This window comes from Ammospiza nelsoni, chromosome 1 (assembly GCF_027579445.1).
Source record: "Ammospiza nelsoni isolate bAmmNel1 chromosome 1, bAmmNel1.pri, whole genome shotgun sequence".
Taxonomy (NCBI): Eukaryota; Metazoa; Chordata; class Aves; order Passeriformes; family Passerellidae; genus Ammospiza; species Ammospiza nelsoni.
The window spans coordinates 44661555-44679607 of record NC_080633.1 but is presented as its reverse complement, the minus strand read 5'-3'; the positions used below and the strand labels follow the sequence as shown (position 1 = coordinate 44679607).

The window sequence follows — 18053 nt, the reverse complement described above, 5'->3', positions numbered from 1 at the left end:
ATTTTGAATTAACTTCAACTTTGAATTAACTGTATTTCATTGTTCTACCTCTGAAGTGCTGCTTTGCATTGCAGGCATTTGAAATAGGTGCAAGTATTACCAGGCAAGACCTAAGGTTCCTGTGACTTTTTCTTCCCAGTCCCCAGAAGCTGCTGTGGAAGAGTAGTGTTGGTATTGTCACTTTATAGATAAGAACACATTCCCTGACCCACTTGAGCTTTAAAAGAAGTCTTCAAGCCACACAGTTGCTGCGGCTGTTGTGAATCCTGGGGCAGGGCAGAAGGGGGAGCAGCTAAAATCAGGCACATACCCACCCACAGTGAAACAAGTAACCTGGGATTTGAGTGCTACATGTTCTCCAGTGTTCTCTGCCCTTGTGGACACTGGTTTAAAGCCAGGGCTGAGGCAGGACAGTGAGGGAGGGCTGGGGAACAGAAGCAGAAAGCAGCTGTTCCAGCCAGAGCCAATTCCTCTTCTGTGCTGGGCCTTGAACATCCAGCTGTCTGTCTGTATGCCACACACAGGGGAACACAACACAAGCAAGACAAACTTGGGAGATGGAAATTCAGTTGGTGCTGTTAAGATAAATTTATTTTCTTCAGCTTTCTTCACAGGAAACATCATGAAAGTGCTTTACAGAGTTTGAATACCATTACTCTACCATGGGACAAAAGGACAACAGGTGTGTGCACTGCACAGTTAGAAGTTGTCATATGCAGAAGCCATGATAGGTAAACCAGGGTAAAAAAAAAATCTACTGACAAAAATATATATAGTTCAGGTATTGAACTTAAGTTATGACTATTAACACAATTATATAAACATACAGGCACCATTAGGTTCCTGTGTTAACTGTGGGGGCCACACAGGGATTCTCAGAAACAGATCATCTTGAACTCTGCTGAAACAGTTTCTGCTGTGCTCCATAGGCTCCCAGACAGTATAATTCTTTTTCTTTTGCACTACACTGAGCCCACAATTTATTTATTCACATTAAAGTCTGGTACTGATGCATTCTGGTACATTGTTGAAAACAAATTCAGGTTGCTTTTTTTCCTTTTGATTTACAGAGAGCTCATCTTACAATTCTTCCCTCAATAATCTCTTAATTAAAAAAGAAATTAAAATGCTTTAGGCTAGATCCTGCTGTCCAGGTAAGACAGTTTTGTTTAAGCTAGAGCATTACCAGTCATGCAACCCTACTCCTTTCCATAGCTGAGGTGTGTTGTACTGTGAACAGTGCTACTGCCTCCCTTTTGTTGTACTCCGTGGGAATTCAGCTCCTGCATAGCCTTTGAGGCTCTCTAGGTTTCAGTTCTTCAAGGAGACTGCATTTACTTGCTAGGCAGTTTTGCAATGTTTATGATATTACAGCCCCGACAAAAACAATGCAGCACAATCAAGACTCAGGAGTTCTTGCCTGCTGCTTTCTAAATAAGTGGTGAATAATTCAGGCACCTGACTAAGGAATCCTTGGCATGGTAATAATGTAGATGAACAGAAGAAGGAGGGAATACTCTAGGGCAAAGAGAGGTCAAACCAAGAGATTTTTGCTGTGTTTTGAGTTCCAGGAAAAACAATGAGCAGAGCCCATTACCTAGAAAATACTGTCATACCAGTTTCCAAAGCCACTTCCCAATTCCCAGAGTAGAGACACAGTGCACGGTCAAAGAACTTGTCAGTGCTGAAGGTTACTGGGCTGTTAGTAACAGTACAGAGCTACAGTGGCAAGACAGGGCTTTGGTGAGTACAGCAGAGGTGAGGCTTCCAGAGGCATGGGGGAACCTATGAAGTGTTACCTTCTAACACTCTTGGACTCATTGGCTCTGTTTTCCCACCCACATCCTCAAAAAGTAAAAAACTCCCAACTCCCCTTGGCCAACTTAATCAACTCCCAGGAGCCACAACTGTTTTTTGACAGAATACTGCTGTAATAGAACACTTAACAGATACAGATCTTTGGATGCAAAATCCAAGGTACATTGTTCTCTACCCAGTATCAGCATTAGTACTGAAAGGCAGCTGCTCTCTAGGATGTGGTACTCTGATAATTGAGGTAATGCAGCTCTCAAGGGCCAGGCTGTACATCCTACCAGGCTTGAGTCTGCCCTTATGACACATCCTTTATATCTGTAAACATAACATGACTGGGAAATTCAGTCAGTGCTTAAAGACAACATCATTTACAACTCCATGCTCTTTAAAGCACAAGATGATGAGAATGAAGAGAAGAAACAAACCACAAAGACTAAGCCTGCCCTCCAGTGTTGCTTCATCTCCAATACTGTAATGCAGTTTCAATATCCAGTTAAATACTACTCCAGGTATATTAGATCGAGCATGGCTGAGCTCATGTGGTTGCTGGTCAGAGACTAAGTAATAGTAATGCATCTGCTTCATCTCTGGCACAAAGAGGAGAATTACCCAAAAATTTAAAACAAGTTTCTACGGGGCTTGTTCACTGGCTTGATTCTGGCTGTCACACCTAGATGTCAAATGACCCCAAATCTTTTGATTTCAAATCAAATGTTAATGAAACTGACCTTGTGTGACAGAAATAACTCTGTTGAAACCAGTGAAGTTAAGCACTGGGAGACCATACACATATTTTGCCTTTTTCTTAATAAATATGTTCTATTGTAGCAACCAGTTTTTATGGTTTGAATCCCTTTGCTATGGTTGTATATACTCTGAAAGATATACAAAATAAGTGGTTTGTTTTAATTGAAAAAGGAGGCTTATGACAATACTTTAACAGTTTTCTGTAGGCAGTTACTTGAAATAAAGCAGACAGATGTAATGTGATGACCTCATTGCTATAACTGAGCTAGAATGGAAATTCTGTACAGAAGAGAGGAGACATGGAAAGGAATACAAAACATCAGATTGAGCAAAAATTAGTAAGAGCTTGCCATGCTACTCACTGAACCAGAAGAGTGGATTATATACATGAAACTGAAGACTTCAGTATATCAAATGGCAAAAGCCACTCCCCATGGAAATTACTGGATTGATGGTGATTGCTAGGATATTCTAAATGACTCTAAATTTGGCAAATCAGGGGCAGGTGAGTTGTCAACAGGAAAAACCAAGGCAATAAATACTGGAAAGGTTTTAAGCCACTCATACATGCTCTGGTAGAAGTTGTGACATGAGTCTGAGTTAGTTGTGATCTTTCAAGGGGACGATCTAGGCATCACCATGGGCAGCTTGATGAAGACATCTGCTCACTGTGTAGTTGCAGTCAAGAAAGCGAATAAGATGTTAGGCTGTATTAAAGACAGAACAATACAGAAAAATATTACAGCATCTATTTCTCTTAGAAGTGATAATCTCAATGAATATTTGCTGTTTCTTCAGCACCTTAAAAAAAATTGACATATTAGAAAAACAAGGCAGGAAAGTGGTAAGAGAATGGTAGAAGCAGTTCCTTGGAACTGGAAGGACAGTAAAACTAAGGTAGCTTATTTGTTAATAGGGGGATAGATGACAAACATCTTAAAAGCAATTCTCCTTCCCATACAAGATACATACATGAAAGTCATTTTAAGTAACCCACCAATAAATATATGGACCTTAATACTACTTGTTACCATCATCATCATAAGTATTCCAAAAAGTCCCATGTTATTCAGTGCTTATTCATCTAGCTAAACATTTTCTCTGAAGCAACTGCCACAGTTAGTTGAAGTTTAACAGTAGTAATTTCTGACAGAGAACTGTCGCAGCTGATGCACATTAACAGCTGTCTTAGAGGTGCTGCAATGATAAAAATGTCAGTAAGAAGCTAACTGCTTGGGCCTCATCTCTGTCCAGGACCCACCAGATCTCTCATTTGTCTGCATGCAGGCCACCAGAGTGTTGTTTTCTGATTCTATTTGAAGCCCCGTTGTAAAAGGGGAGCAATGAACCTTGAAAGCACCAGCAAAAGTAGACAAAGGCATATTTGTAAGTTACTACTGCACGTTACTTCAGCTGCAGCTAACTGATAAATCAGGAGATAATAAGTAGGATAATTGCCTCTGCTGTATCTGTATTCCTTCCTCTTACCTATTCTGCTTACCCCACTCACACCTAAGTTGTTGATAATTTCTTCCCTTTGTTTATTTCACAAAACCCCCTCCATGGCAAACTACTTCCCTTTTGTTCATTCCTTTCCTCTACAAATTGCCTTAATACGAGATTTTACAAGTTTTGAAGATTATTCTCTCTCCCTATTTCCCTTGTATCTGCATGCCACTTCAACTTAACTAAAGGAAAGAATAAAGAGCAGGAAAAAGCGTTTACACATGGAGAGGAGAAGAAAAACACATTCCTATGACAAAGTACCCCTTAGTATCAGGAGTGAACATTTCTGGTTCACATGATTTGAACAAACTTTAAAGCAGCCACATTATAAGAAATGGCTATCAACTGTGAGCAGGATTTTATTTCAGTCATGGGGTTTACAAAATAAAAGCAATATTCATTTTAATATGTTCCACATAAAAACAAAGAGCCTCTTATTAATATGCCATTTGGGTTGCACAGATAATTGAATAGAGGAAATACCAGTTGAGTGCTCAGCCTGAACTTTTTCCTTACTCATACATACTAAAATAAGTCAAATTACATAATACTTAAATAGGACGTATATTACATTCCATAAGATAAGCCTTTGCCAAAGTAGTATTAAAATACTATAATAAAAGCTAATTTTAATAAAGATTTTTAGTCCTCTGTAGAACCTTCCATCAGCCCCAGCCCTTGACAAAGAACAGCTTGGCCTCACAACATCCCTGTGAGGTAGGTTGTTGGTTATTTTGGTACAGCTGGGGAAACTGAGGCAGAGTGAAATTAAATTACTTGAACACAGCAGCTCAGTAGAAAACCTAGGCCAAATCCCACTCTCTTGGTCCCATGCTTCCCATGCTCTTGCTAAGAAATGGGCTTGGCTTCTTTTCAGTGCACACAGTTGTTTTAGATGACATTTCCAATCCAATACTTTGGACACACTGCTTCATCTGGTGACTCACTGATAGTGTGATATGTTTTTAGTATTTGTACTCTGGCTAAGCAGAACTTCACTGAACTTCAATAACGTTGCTGCTTCAACACATACTCTGAAGCAACTGAAGATAAACCCATGATGTATGTACCATTTAGAAGTTACTTCATTCAAAAAAATGTCTTCATAGCTATTTAAAACAATGCCTCAGCCTTTAATCATGCAGAAGAGAAAAATAATTTTCTTAAATACACAACTTATTTCCTAAGAGGATTGTTGAGCCATCTTGAAATTTGTCCTCAGCTCTCTCTTTAGGCAACAGGTCAGATTCATACCAATGCAAAATCCTACCTTCTCTGTGAACACATTCCCCCAGTTCACTGAAAGGAAGAAATAAAATGTGCTGCCTTCCCCAAGTACTGAACTTTAAACAGTTTTGCTGATTTAAAGTCAGATGAATCTGTCACATGTGCAAGCAGTGCCTACCCACACAGCACTTGTCCTATCCAAGATCTGACACTCCACTCCCTGCCTCAGGCTATGCACTTAAAGGTATCATTTAGAAAACAGCCCTCCTAATCCCTCTCTTCTTACAGCACCTGTTTTATTTGCATAATTCCACTCTCCTTAATTTATTTATTTATTAATCTTCCTTCCTACTCTATTTCACTTCAAACAGAACATGGCAGAACAACAGGTGATGCTTGAGAAGCCAAACTTTAGATATACAATTGCAATGACTTAAGACTCCTCAGTTCTGTTTTCTGCTGTCACTTCTTCCTTCAACTGCTACAGCTTGCAGGCTCTCATATTAACCTCAATACAGACAAGCTGTCTTTCTAACTTTTTCTGGAGTTTATCTGCAAACGTATATCAGATTTCATCCCCTCTGTACAGACCTAATTCATATACCTGAAGTTTCAGTACACTTTCTATTTTCTTATACTGTCTCATAAAAGCCCCTATTTAACATTGAAAACAAGTTGTAACATCAAAAGCTGAAAACAGGGAGAAAGAATTTGGAAACTAAGTTTCAGTCCATCAAAAAAACCTGGATTGTGGCTGTTCATAAAGACTATACAGTACTCAAGGTGGTTTTGGTTATAATTTAGCTTCTTGGGCCAATGAGGTATAAGTTTCTGACCATGTCAATATTGGAGGAAATAATATTACTACTCTGCAAGTAAGCAACCTTATTTAAGCACATGAAGCCCTATTAATCCCTCCTCCATTTTAGTTACGGTATTTGAAAGAAAACCACAAGCAGGTTTACAACTGCTCAAATGGGCAGAAATTAGAAAGGCAACTATTTCAAAAGCTCAGATAAGCAAACTCCAAAGATGTGCAGCCCAATCGAATTTATATTGTGTTTACTTGACCTGAACAACACTGGGGTCTCAGCCATGGTGTGGTCAAAGTTTCCAAGAGCTGACAGATGCAGTCAAGCACCAAAAGCCATATTCCCTGTGGTGTCAGGCCTCTAACACAACCATTAAAAATTCATCTAAGTTACTGTGGACATTACTGGTAGAGCTAGCCACAAATACAAAACTGAAGTAACAGGAGACAGTCACTTTTAATTGTCAATTCCTCTTCATTTGTGAATAAGATTGAACATGACACAGCTAAACTGGGAGAGAAGGGCAGGGGCAAAACTAATCCTCTCCTATATTTATCATCAGCTCAAGTAAATACAGATTCCAGATACCTACAGCTGGCATTTGGGAAGTCTAACTTGATTATAATTGCCTGTTTTTTAGCATTTTAACATCTTCAAATACAGACTATCACTAAGAAACACAAATCCAAACTGTTCTTTTCCCAGTGAGCACTGGACATGTTCAGGTTGTACCAGCAAACTGGTAACTTTATGGCTATGTTTTATTGTAAGCTGGAGAAAGTAAACCAGAACCTTTAAGCTGGGAATTAACAAGCAGCGCACCATAAAAGCATGTCACATGTTAGGGAGTCCCTGAAGCAGCACACAGTCCATCAGATGGACTGGCATCATTTCTACAACTGACAACGCTTCATTTATGGAATAAGCCTTCAACAAGCATTTTGAAGGAATGAAAAGGACATTCTTAGCATGCCTTAAATGAAAGCAACAACAAACCAGGATAAAGTTGAATTTCAGAGTCTCCAAAGCATACCAAGCTTCTGCAGAGGACTGACTCAAAATTTCAGGCATACAGAGCAATTACAAGGCAGATACTGACAACTGGCATTTTGATAGCTGCTGGCAGCTATACTTTACACGAGAAACACTTCTTTTAAAACAGTTTAACATTCTGTACTATGGAAATCTGCTGCATTTCCGATTTGTTTTCCTTATGCCTCCAGAAAGAAACTGGAATGATATGCTTAGGAGAAGCCCCCAAAGGAACACCTTTAGTTATCACTACCTGATGGGCTCCAGTGATAACAGCCATGCAGAGGTTGTTTTTATTCCCCATTCTTTAATTCAGCAGAGGTACTTTGAAGTGAAAAGCAAATCTAAACTTCATTCATACTCAACTCACAATCTCAAACCAGTCTTCTATGGTGGGAGCAAGAAGACACTTTGCCAAGTAGCAAACTAAACTTTTAAGTATAAATAAAAGCTTATTTATATGCACTGCTACAAGCTCTGAAACAGAGCCCTCCTGACCATAAGGACAACTGCCTGCTCCAAGGCCTATCTCTGAAGAGATCCAAATGCTGTTTCCTCTGCTATTGTACAGTCATGAGCTCAAACTAAAACGTAAAGACTCACTAGACTCCAGAATCCATGTATATTTCCATTTTATTTGATTTGAAACTTTTACAGGGTTTTCTTGAACTGCCAGGATTCATGCCCAAAAACCTCAGATAAAGGTGGTACAATGGACAGTCTCATCCACCCTTCACACAGGAGACTAAAACTCTATTCATGTGCATTAGTGATTGCAATCTCTTTAGAGCATCAGGAAAAGCATAAGACTTCACATCTCTATCCCATCAAGTGACATGTCCATTTACCATGAATTCCACAGAAATTGTGACAACACTTTTGCTGGCAACAATGGATTTTCAAGGAAGATACAGGGCTCCAAGGTATTGGTATCAGTCTTTCAGTGGGATTTTGCTTCCAAATGAAGTCTCCAACTTTAGGAATAGTCTCTTGAGCCCTCTCTTTAATAGCAGCTTCTAGCAGAATTTTTATGGACAGTTAACTCTGCAAGGGCAAGGCCAGTTTTAGTCTGTGCTCAAAAGAATCAGGTGAAATCCCAGCCCCACTGAAGTCAACAGCAAAATCTGCACTGACCTCAGAGAAGTAAATTTAAAGCAAGTCAGCAGTTAGTCAAAGGGAACCCAACTGGGTGATCCTGAACTATCCTTATCTTCTGCACATACACAGTACTCTGACACACGTAAGCAAGCTTTGTTTTGTTCCCTTGTTTTTCTTGCCATTGGCAACTCTTATGGATGTTGGGTCTGTTTTTTGGCATTTACTCTGAGAAACCTCAACACTGGAGCACACCACTATTGTACTTCATTTTGCTTCTGGTGTAAAAATTCAGAGAAGAGAAAAACAGTTACAGCAGAACACTTCTGGTACTTGACAGGTTTGGTTCACTGAAACAGTTACAGGCAATGTCCTATATTCCTCGTGTACCAGTGCCATTTTGCCTACTTCCACTAAATTAAGTAACTTTAAGAAGTCACTGCCTTCCATCATTACTAAACTTTCTGACTGTGAATGAACACCATTTTTGAGTTATACCTGGAGGACTGCTGCCTCAGACAGCTGCATGCTTCACAGAAGTAGCCAAACAAACCAGGCTTACCAGCTTTAGTTATCTCTCTGCATGTTAAGTTATTCTGTTTATCAAGTAAGCATCACTCTTCAATAAACAAATAATTGTTTCTGACAGAAGACAGTTTTTATCTAGTATCGCTACTGCCACGTGTCTCATTATTAAAGGACAAATTCTGAAGACTGTAGTTGGAGTCTGGATACCTCTGTGTCAAATCAAAACTCCAAGTCTTAGTGCTTTAGGGTGAGAAAGACAAACTTCATGACAAAAACTAAAATAAAACCCTATTTCATTACAACATTTTACCATTATTTAATATACTGCAAATCGATATCAGAAACAAGGCAGGCATTTCTTTTGTGGATAATAGAAAAAAAATACTTAGACAACTTAGAAAATGGCTAATGCAAACAAACCATTCAAACCCATCATTCCTCAAATCTGATACTGAACGAGTTTTAATTTGTTTTGCAGTTACTTCCGTACAGCACTCTAGAAAGGTAAACAAACTACAGCTCTGTTGTATTTGGACAGTATGGGTGGTATGGGACACTCCAGAAGTCTCTAGCAGGCTATGGCTACACGTGACAGGATTCCTCAGAAGGGGAACGAACAGGTTTGTCATTAAGGTCACTTAAATCTTTGTTATAGCAAATTGGAACCAAATGGCTGACTTCTGCAGGATTTCTGACAGGAATCCAGTAGAGCTGGTTTCAAGTTTCAGATGGCCACTAAAACAGCTGTAACCTTCTCTTCCAGAAGTTGTGATCCACATGGTGTCCACAATGAGTGCATCAAGTCTGAGGTAGTCAACCTTTACGAAGGCTCAGTATCTGAACATAAAAAGATTTTGAAATGACCACTGGCTGTAGGTATCTTTCTGAGCAATTAAAGCACACTGATGACTCTTGTTCAATCATTTACATTAATTTGCCCCATATCCAATGGAGAAGTTGCAACATATTATGCTTCCATAGTGCAGGAGAACCAATCACTTATGTCAAAGCAGTCTGCCTTGCTGCAGTAGATCCAGCAGAAATAAGGTGGCACGTTCATCATAGCTGTTAGCTGTAGTTTAGTTACCTTAGTAGAAGGGTTACCAAAAAAGCATTCCTTAATTGTAATGTGTGTGCAGCTCTACTGATCCCCAAGCACAGCATACTGGTTGTCTAGCTGAAGTTTAAGTGCCTGGTTTTTTGAGACCTCATCCCTACCTCTAGTTTTGTATTTTACTACTTCAAAGCTCTTCTCCATTTCTTTATCCCTATGGGAAAATAAATGTAATCAGTAAATATCTTGTCACTAACTTGTGAATTGTGAACTTCCAGTCCATTTCCACCCCATCCCAACAAAAACATTACAAATACAGAACAAAGACTAAGATCTAGAGTTTAAAAGAACACCTAAACATTCCCAAGCAAATCTTTTAAAATCTTATCTCCAAAATAAGCTCATCACCCAGTACACCTTACATTAACATTCCCAATTTAAGTAAATTCATTTAAATTTAAATTTTTAAAAATTAAGATTATTTATTAAAGTATCTGACAGTAAATTTAACCTATTTATGAAAAATAGGTTCTAGAAAGCAGAGTTTTCTAGAATGCTCATTTAGAATTTTATCTTGGCTCAATGTGCACCATTCAAATCACAAAGCATCAATAACAGCACGTCTCCTTTGCTACACCAAAAGATTCCCAGAGGAAACAAAGCTTCTCCTAAGCTGTATTAAACAGTAACATAGCAAGCAAGAGGGGAAAAAAAAAAAACCCAAGAACAAAAAACCACCCCAAATCCCCCAAGTGAATTAGGTATTGACCTAACCATCTCTTCTACTGGGAATAAGGTTATAGAAAGATCACGACTGAAAGATAGGGTGAGACCAAGTCTTCAGCACCACATAATACAAAACACTTCAGTAAAACTGGGGGAGCTTGTCTCTGTAAATCACAGCTCAGACAGCAAGTGTATTGATTTGTAGTTATACTGCACTCCTCCAGTTAAACCACTTCCACATCTCTAACAAGAAAGCTGCAAGCTCAGGACTTCTGCATCTCTCTGCTGAAGGAACTAACACAGAGCCTCACCATGGCTAGTCTGAGGGAAGCAGATGCTGTCAGTACCAGAAATATTCAGCAAAATTCTTCAGCTGTCAAAGAACACAACTGGCAGTCTTGTTTGGCTATCTCACTGTGCTACATCCTATGAAAGTTATTTCACAGGAACAGAGTTGGACAACACATTTATCACCCCTTAGTTATCCTTCTCCTATATAGAAAGATTCAGGTTTAAGCACTAGGACAAAATAAGAACTTAGAGAAGGCAGTTAGAGATCTCTTGGGCAGTCAGTGGAACGCACTTACTTTCGACTGTCTACGAGCTTGGCGGTGGACTGCAGTGAGGGGAACTGCGTGTCACTGTAGATCTCTGGGGGTCCCTGCTGTGCTCTGCGCGGCCGCCCGCCTTCCCTGGCCCCCGGCGGCCGGTACACGCCACCGGTCTGCACCGGTTCTGGGGTTTCTGTAACTAGGAACAACAACAGGACTCACACATGGGAACAAGTCTGCGTTCATAGCTGAAAAGAACCCAAAACAACCAACCCACAAACAAAACTCCAAAAAGAAGGAATGAAAAGAATCTTACAAGTATGTTTTTTCCACCTTCTAAGTTTTGGAAGCGAGTTCTAGACAAGGTAGGAAATCAGGTGTCACCTAACTTAACCTACACTCAGTCAAACTGAAATGTGGCTCCAGAGTATTGTCTGTCAAAGTTTGGGGAATCCAAACTACTAGCACAGACTTCATGTTTCTCGTTTGCAATTTATTAGCAACAATTTAAACATATTTAAAACAGATCTAAACACATAATTATATAAATGCCAAATCTCATTTCAAACACCTCTCCAGATGCAGAAGGGACTGCCCTGTTTGCACTTAAGGTAAAAATCTGAGATGAAATAACACTAATTAGATTTACCTCCTTTACAAACGAGAAAGAACATAGGCTATTTTTCAGGTAATTTCTCAGTGGAAAAGAATATTCTCAACTCAGCAGATGACTAAGTAGTTTATCACCACTGACATTAATAAACTGTACTTAATTAAAAAAACTGGATCCCTATCCTAGTTAAAAGAATCAATTTTGCAATGTCATGTTCTCAACATTTTAAGAACTCATTTGAAAAGTGTGTCAATGGCCAGATACTGGCTGAAAAATCCACTGAAGTGTTAAAGCAGCATTTTTAGATCAACAGAAATGCTTCCAACAGATATTTTACAGACTGAAACAGAGGAATGTCCCGCAAAGGCAGACTGCTTCCCCCCATTTTGAATTTGGAAATAAAAAAAACTCTTACACATGTGTTTTCAAGTATCTGACAGATAGTTTAACATCAATTCTGTTCCTCACATCCCTTAACACAAAGATTTCCTTGATGGCTGGCATGCCAAAACAGCCATTAGTTCATTAAAGGATGCCTGAACAGGAGCTGCTCCTTGAGCTCTACCCACTGAGCAGCTTAATTCAACCTGATGCACTTCTGATTGGAAAAAAAACAAGTCTGAGTTTAATTTACCAATTGGTTCAATGACAGGGGCTGGTGCAGGAGCTGACTTGTTCCAAGGACCAGATGATCTGTCTACACTACCACCACCACCAGTCTCTTCCCAACTGTCACCAGGTTCTTCTCTTTTTTCACTTTCATCATCTTCTTTTTCACTGTAAGAGAAAAACAATCAGTAGCACCCTACAAGCAGAGGTGTAAGATTTGCCAGAGATTACACAATCCCCCTAAGACAAGATTTCATGGCTGCCATGCTGAGGATAATAAATTAAACTAGACTACATTAGTCCCGTACTCACTGTACTAGCAATTCCATCTGAACAATTTCTGGCATGATGCTACATAACTTGGCAACTGAAAAGGAAAAAAGCTCCTAAAAGAAGAATAATAAAAAAATTCAACTTGAACAAAGCAATCAAAGAAATTGGCATCTTATTTTGAGCAGAAAGGCTTTTTTCTTAATAACACAGACGTGCATTTGGAAGGGATGACAAGATAAAGCAGGAAAGGTTTACAAGTCCAGCTTCCATAAAATGCTTTAGTCAAGAGAAAGAAATAGTGGAGTAGTGCTGAAAGAAAGCAAGTCCTGAGCTCACCTTTCCTATGACCACAACCACCTAAGAAACACCCTTATATGTATGGGTAATATACAACCCACAAATAAGCTCAGATCTCTTTTCTTAAAGCAAGCAACAAAAATTAAAAAAAGCACAAGACAAAAATGTAATTTTTTGAAAGACAGACCCAATGCAAAAGCTCAGCTGTATTTTATTTAGACTACTTTATTTTGCACAGATGTAGCCAGACAAAATAATTCACAGGCTAAAGTTACTACAGAAAGCTGTGGTAAAGGACAGATGTGGAGAGTGAGGCTGTTGGAAAGAATCAAGACACTGATCTCAACAGCAGCAATGCAGCAGCAATGTGTCAACTCAGAAGTTTCCAATACACTAAATCCTACTAATCATGATGTGTGTAAGCTTTCTGTGTAAGTAATGGTCAGAGAACAGGAAAATATGCCTGTAAATGGCCTTTCACTGTTCATCCAAACATAGTAACAACCATGGTAAGGTGGTTGTTTAAAACACCTAGTTTTAAATGATAGTTAGAAGCACTGTCTACTGAATTAAATACAACAGAGAAGCAGAGGGAGCACCCCACCACCACCAGACACTCTGTATATCTTTTTTTCATCAAAGAGACCTCCAGAAATGGATAATTTATAACCTCTAGTGGGTTTTTCTTCCATTTACTTCTCCACTCTTCCCTTGAATCCACTAATTGAATGGTTACAAAATCCTGTGGCAAAAACTTCCACATGCCTGAAAATCTGCCACAGTATAAAAAAATATTTGGAATGCTGGCCTTTGTCTGGAAAACCAAAGTAGAGGCTTTTCAGCCAAACAGCACCAGCAGTCAGTGAAGCTGCAGGTCACTGGCTGTCTAATCATTCATGTAATTATCCACTGGGACACTTCAGTGCTATAAACAGCTTGTGGGACAAACTCATGGAAATGGCCCAAAGGACTAGTTAACTGAAAGGAGTGGGGGAAATGCTATGATCCAAAAGAGTAAGTGATTCCAGAAATGTCAGACCTGCTCAAACAGTGAAGAAAGCATCTATTGCACTAGTTACAGGCAGGCTGATTTTAAGATGACATTATTTTGAATATCAATACCTGGACAATGAGGATTATCTGACATTCTCAATCTACAACTGAGGTCATAAAAACCCTTTTTCTGACCTGATGGAAAGTTTTTTTTTTTTTTTTAACCAGGACAGACATAAGTAGACTTACTTTCCACCAGACAATAGGAAAAGTCCAATAAAAAAAAATAAACAAGGAACCATGGATTAGATTTATCAATCCCGTGGGATTTTATCATGGGACACTACTTTTACCAACTGTATTTTCGGTTTTTGGAAATTCAAGTGCAATGTTTCAGGAATTTGCTCTCCAACTGAGTAGATTAAGTCAAATACCCTTACAGTGGTCAAATGATTCAGCGGGAATTACTATCCTGCACTACTCCTAGGAATTCCTACTTGACTATCTTTATGGAGCAGAATGTTAATGTTTAAAAAAATAAAAATCCTGAGTCCCAAACAAAACAGATAGCTCTGTTGAGTATGAACAGAGTATGAATAGACATTCAGAAAATAAAGAGAACATTGGCAGAGACTAGTCAAAGTTAAATTACCCAGTAGCAAACCTGTGTACTATCAGAAACATATCAGACCTTTCTTTAACTGGACTCCATGAAAGCAGTTCTGTAGAAAAAACCCCATCCTTTCTAGACATTGGTAAGGATTATACTGAAGAAAATATAAAAAGAAAAAGTAGTACCTTATTTGCATGGACTGAACTCTAAGACCGCTATAATCAATTTCTTCCTTTTGTTCAAACTCCTTCCAATCATCCTCTTCCTGTAAGAAGAGAAAAATATAAGTTGTCACTTTCTCTAAAACCAAAGTAGAAAAGAAGAACATAACTAAGATAATACAAAAAAACCAACCCTGAGGGTGAAGGTACAGTTCCAGGAGAAACCAAACTGTGTGCCCCACTGCCAAGAGGGGAAAGGACTGCACTCCTCATCCCCTAAATCATTGTGTCACAGCTTTCAGGGATGCACCTGAGAGCTGACTTAACTCAATAGAACAGCTAAGAAATGCCCCAGCAAGAAGTCATTCAAGCAAAGAAACCACATCGCCTCAGCAAAGACACATCAGGAAATCAAGCAACAACACAGTATGGAACACAACCCTGCAGTCATGACCAGGGCAACACAAGAGCAAGACCTTTCCCTTTCACTAACAGTAGACTTTTACAACAGCTTGAATGCTCACAAAGCTTTAAATTCACTTTTCCATCACCTATTTCATGAGCCAAACAGAAAAGAACATTTGGAATAGCTTACAGTGGATTTATGACAAAGATCAATAATGGTACATTTGACTTTTTCACACTCACAACCACATTTACAGCCTTGTTTCCTAAGCAGCGTCTTCGTAGCAGTAGAAAGGTCACCTTCAAAACCACAGCAATCTTAGTACACAAAATGTGTGTATCTTTCAAGAGAACCACTTGAGGGTTCTAAAATGGGAGTTTGTTTGGGGAAAGAGGAATTCACCTTTGTGGAGGCAATTTTGTCCTACTGTGTCACCAGGAGATTCTGGGATTATTAAGACAGACCAAAATGGGACCAGAGCTGACAAGCAGTCCTCCCGTGTCCCCAGTCCCAGCTTTAAGGCACCCAAAGCCTAATTAGTAGTTTACCTAATTCTACACTCTATCTGAAATGCAGTTATATTCCTCCAAACAGGAGGACCTTGTGAGCAAGGTCTGCCAAAGGTACAGCCCCCTTTCCACTGAACAGCTGAGAATAAATCTGCTTTTAGAGCCCTGTGATGGGATCTCCTCGACAGTCAATCCCCAACAGAAAAAACTTTGACCTGCTTTAGAGGAGCAGCACAAGTAGGAAGTGACCTCATGTTGACTGCACTGTATGCTGCAGATTCAGTCTTCTGGAAGAGCAGCACTCTACAGTTCTAAAATCTTTTAGATTTCTTAAATCCCCATCTCCATGGAAACATTAGTTTCCAAGCTAACATACCTTTCACATTTAATGACTTTTGTTTCTAATCCAAGTACCAGCCTCAGTCAAAGCCAGATATTTTGCAAGCAAGTGAGCAGAATAGCAGCTGAAAGAAAGATTAGCACTGACCTTGATCTACTTAGAAAGCTACTGCACGTGTCAAGCTCCCCAGGTGAAACAACAATAGGAAACAGGAGAGTATTTCTTAAAATTCATTTTGAAATATACAACATTAGAGCTCTTGTACCAATCTAGCACAACAAGGTAATATCCTTAAATCACTGATCCTCTACGTAAGCAAGGAGGCAAAGTATCTAACTTCCAAAAACCCTTTCACTGGGTAAAAAAGCCATCTTTTTACACTCAGAGTATAATTTTATAGGGATAAAGGTTCAATTCCTAGCAGTAAGACAGGGAACACATCCTCAGATTGCTACGTGCTGAAGCCTCCAAAGGAAAACAATACCAAGGGACAAAAAAACCAAACGAGAAATAGAGATAAAATGCACAGGTAATTTTTTAGGTCCTATCTGTCTGGTCTATAGCAGACAAATATATAACAAAGGTACTGCACGTGTCAAGCTCCACAATTAAAAAACCATCAGGCAGCAGTACAGTATTTCTTAAAATTCGCTTAAAAATACACAGCATTAGAGCTCTCATAATTACTTTTGGTTTAAATCTCATTACTTCAGAGCTGATATTGTTGGCAGGAAGAACAAGGGCGGAGAAAGAAACAGAGAGCTACTACCTCAACTACGGACAGTTAAGCCTCTCCTGCATTCTCATCGTTTCACTGTATTTATACAAAAAAAAAAAAAAAACAAAAAAACAACACAAAAAAAAACCTATTGGCAGCAAAACCCTGCCTGGCAACGAGGCACAGAGCTCGGCGGACTCTGGAGGAATCTTATCGCCAAGGTCCACATGCCACGCTGCACAGCCCCAGGTGGCACCTGACGCCAACCTCCGGTTCCGGCCCCAACACCCAGCAAGCCGGGAGGGAGCGCCGGGCTGCGCCGCAGCTACAGAGCGGGGAGGGGCGCAGCCTTCTCGCCTCCCCCAGGGCAAGCACCGCCGAGGAAGGCTCCCCCCGCCCCGCCAGCAGCACCGAAGCGGCGGCAGCGCCCGCCCGGCGGCCCCGGGGCGGGGCCGGGAGCGCCGCCAGCCCCGCACGGCCCCGGGCGCCGCATGGCGGGGCGGCGGCGGCGCCCCCTGCCGGCAGGAACCCGCGGCCTCCCCGCCCGCACCTTGCTCGCCGCCTTGGCCGAGGAACCGCCGGCGGCGCTGGAGGCGGCGGCGGCCCCGGAGCCGCCGCCCTCAGTCGGTCGCGGAGTCCCCGCGGCCGCGCCCGCCGCGTTGGAGCCGGCGTTGGAAGCGCTAGAGGCGGCAGCGGCGGCGGCGTTTCGGCTGCTCTTCTCCTTCCGCTTCTTCTTGTCCCGCTTGGCGAAGAAGTCGTCCAGGCTCCGCTCCTCGGTCTCCGCCATGGCGGCGGCCGGGTGGGGAAAGGAGGGCGGCGGCGGTCCGGGCTAAGAGGCGAGCGGCGCGGCCCTCCCGCTGCTCGGCGAGCGCGGCCGCCCGGCTGCGGCTGCTGCGGCGGCGGCTCCTGCCCGGGCCCGCCCGGCAGCCCGCGCACCCCACGCCTGACGCGGCCCGCAGGGAGCGGAGGGGCTGAAGGGAGACGGGGCGGGGCCGCGCCCCCGACCGCGCACGCGCTGCCACGCCGCGGCCAATGGGCGCCGCCGGCCGCTCGGGGGTGGCTCCAGAATGGGGCGAACGGCGCTGACGTTGAGGCGCGTGAGGATGCGCGAGGCGGGCGCGGGGAGGGCGGCGGCGGAGCGGCCGCGGATTGGCCGAGCCGGGCGGGGACGGCGCGTGCGCGCTCGGGGCCCGGGCTCGCGCCGGCGCCTTCCGCCCCGCACTTCCGCGTCCGGGAGGCGTGAGGGTGGGAGGGACACGGCGGGCACCGGGTGTGGGGGCCGCGGGGCGCAGCGGGAGGAGTGTGGGCAGCAGGGCGAGAGATGTGATCCTGGCCCTCTGCTCAGCCCTAGTGAGGCCGCATGTGGAGTCCCGTGTGCAGTTTTGGGTTCATCGGGACAAGAAGGATGAGCTATTGGCGAGGGTGCAG

General features: G+C 41.8%; 1 protein-coding gene across 5 annotated transcripts; it reads right to left on the bottom strand.

Moving 5' to 3' along the window:
• Positions 1–564: 564 nt before the first annotated feature.
• On the bottom strand, positions 565–17585 carry CDV3 (CDV3 homolog). Of its 5 annotated transcripts, XM_059493918.1 has the most exons (6): positions 17176–17585; positions 14677–14756; positions 12341–12483; positions 11130–11292; positions 9981–10030; positions 4394–9849 (listed from the first exon to the last, which is right to left on the bottom strand). In XM_059493918.1, the coding sequence occupies exons 1-6, from the start codon at positions 17410–17412 to the stop codon at positions 9842–9844; spliced, it is 681 nt and encodes a 226-aa protein (XP_059349901.1). In that variant the 5' UTR covers positions 17413–17585; the 3' UTR covers positions 4394–9841. The 5 variants fall into 5 exon arrangements, with proteins under 5 accessions (XP_059349907.1, XP_059349901.1, XP_059349892.1 ...); XM_059493924.1 differs by lacking the exons at positions 4394–9849; positions 9981–10030 and adding an exon at positions 565–3269 and having other exon boundaries at positions 17176–17584; XM_059493909.1 differs by having other exon boundaries at positions 4394–10030.
• Between the last annotated feature and the right edge of the window lie 468 nt (positions 17586–18053).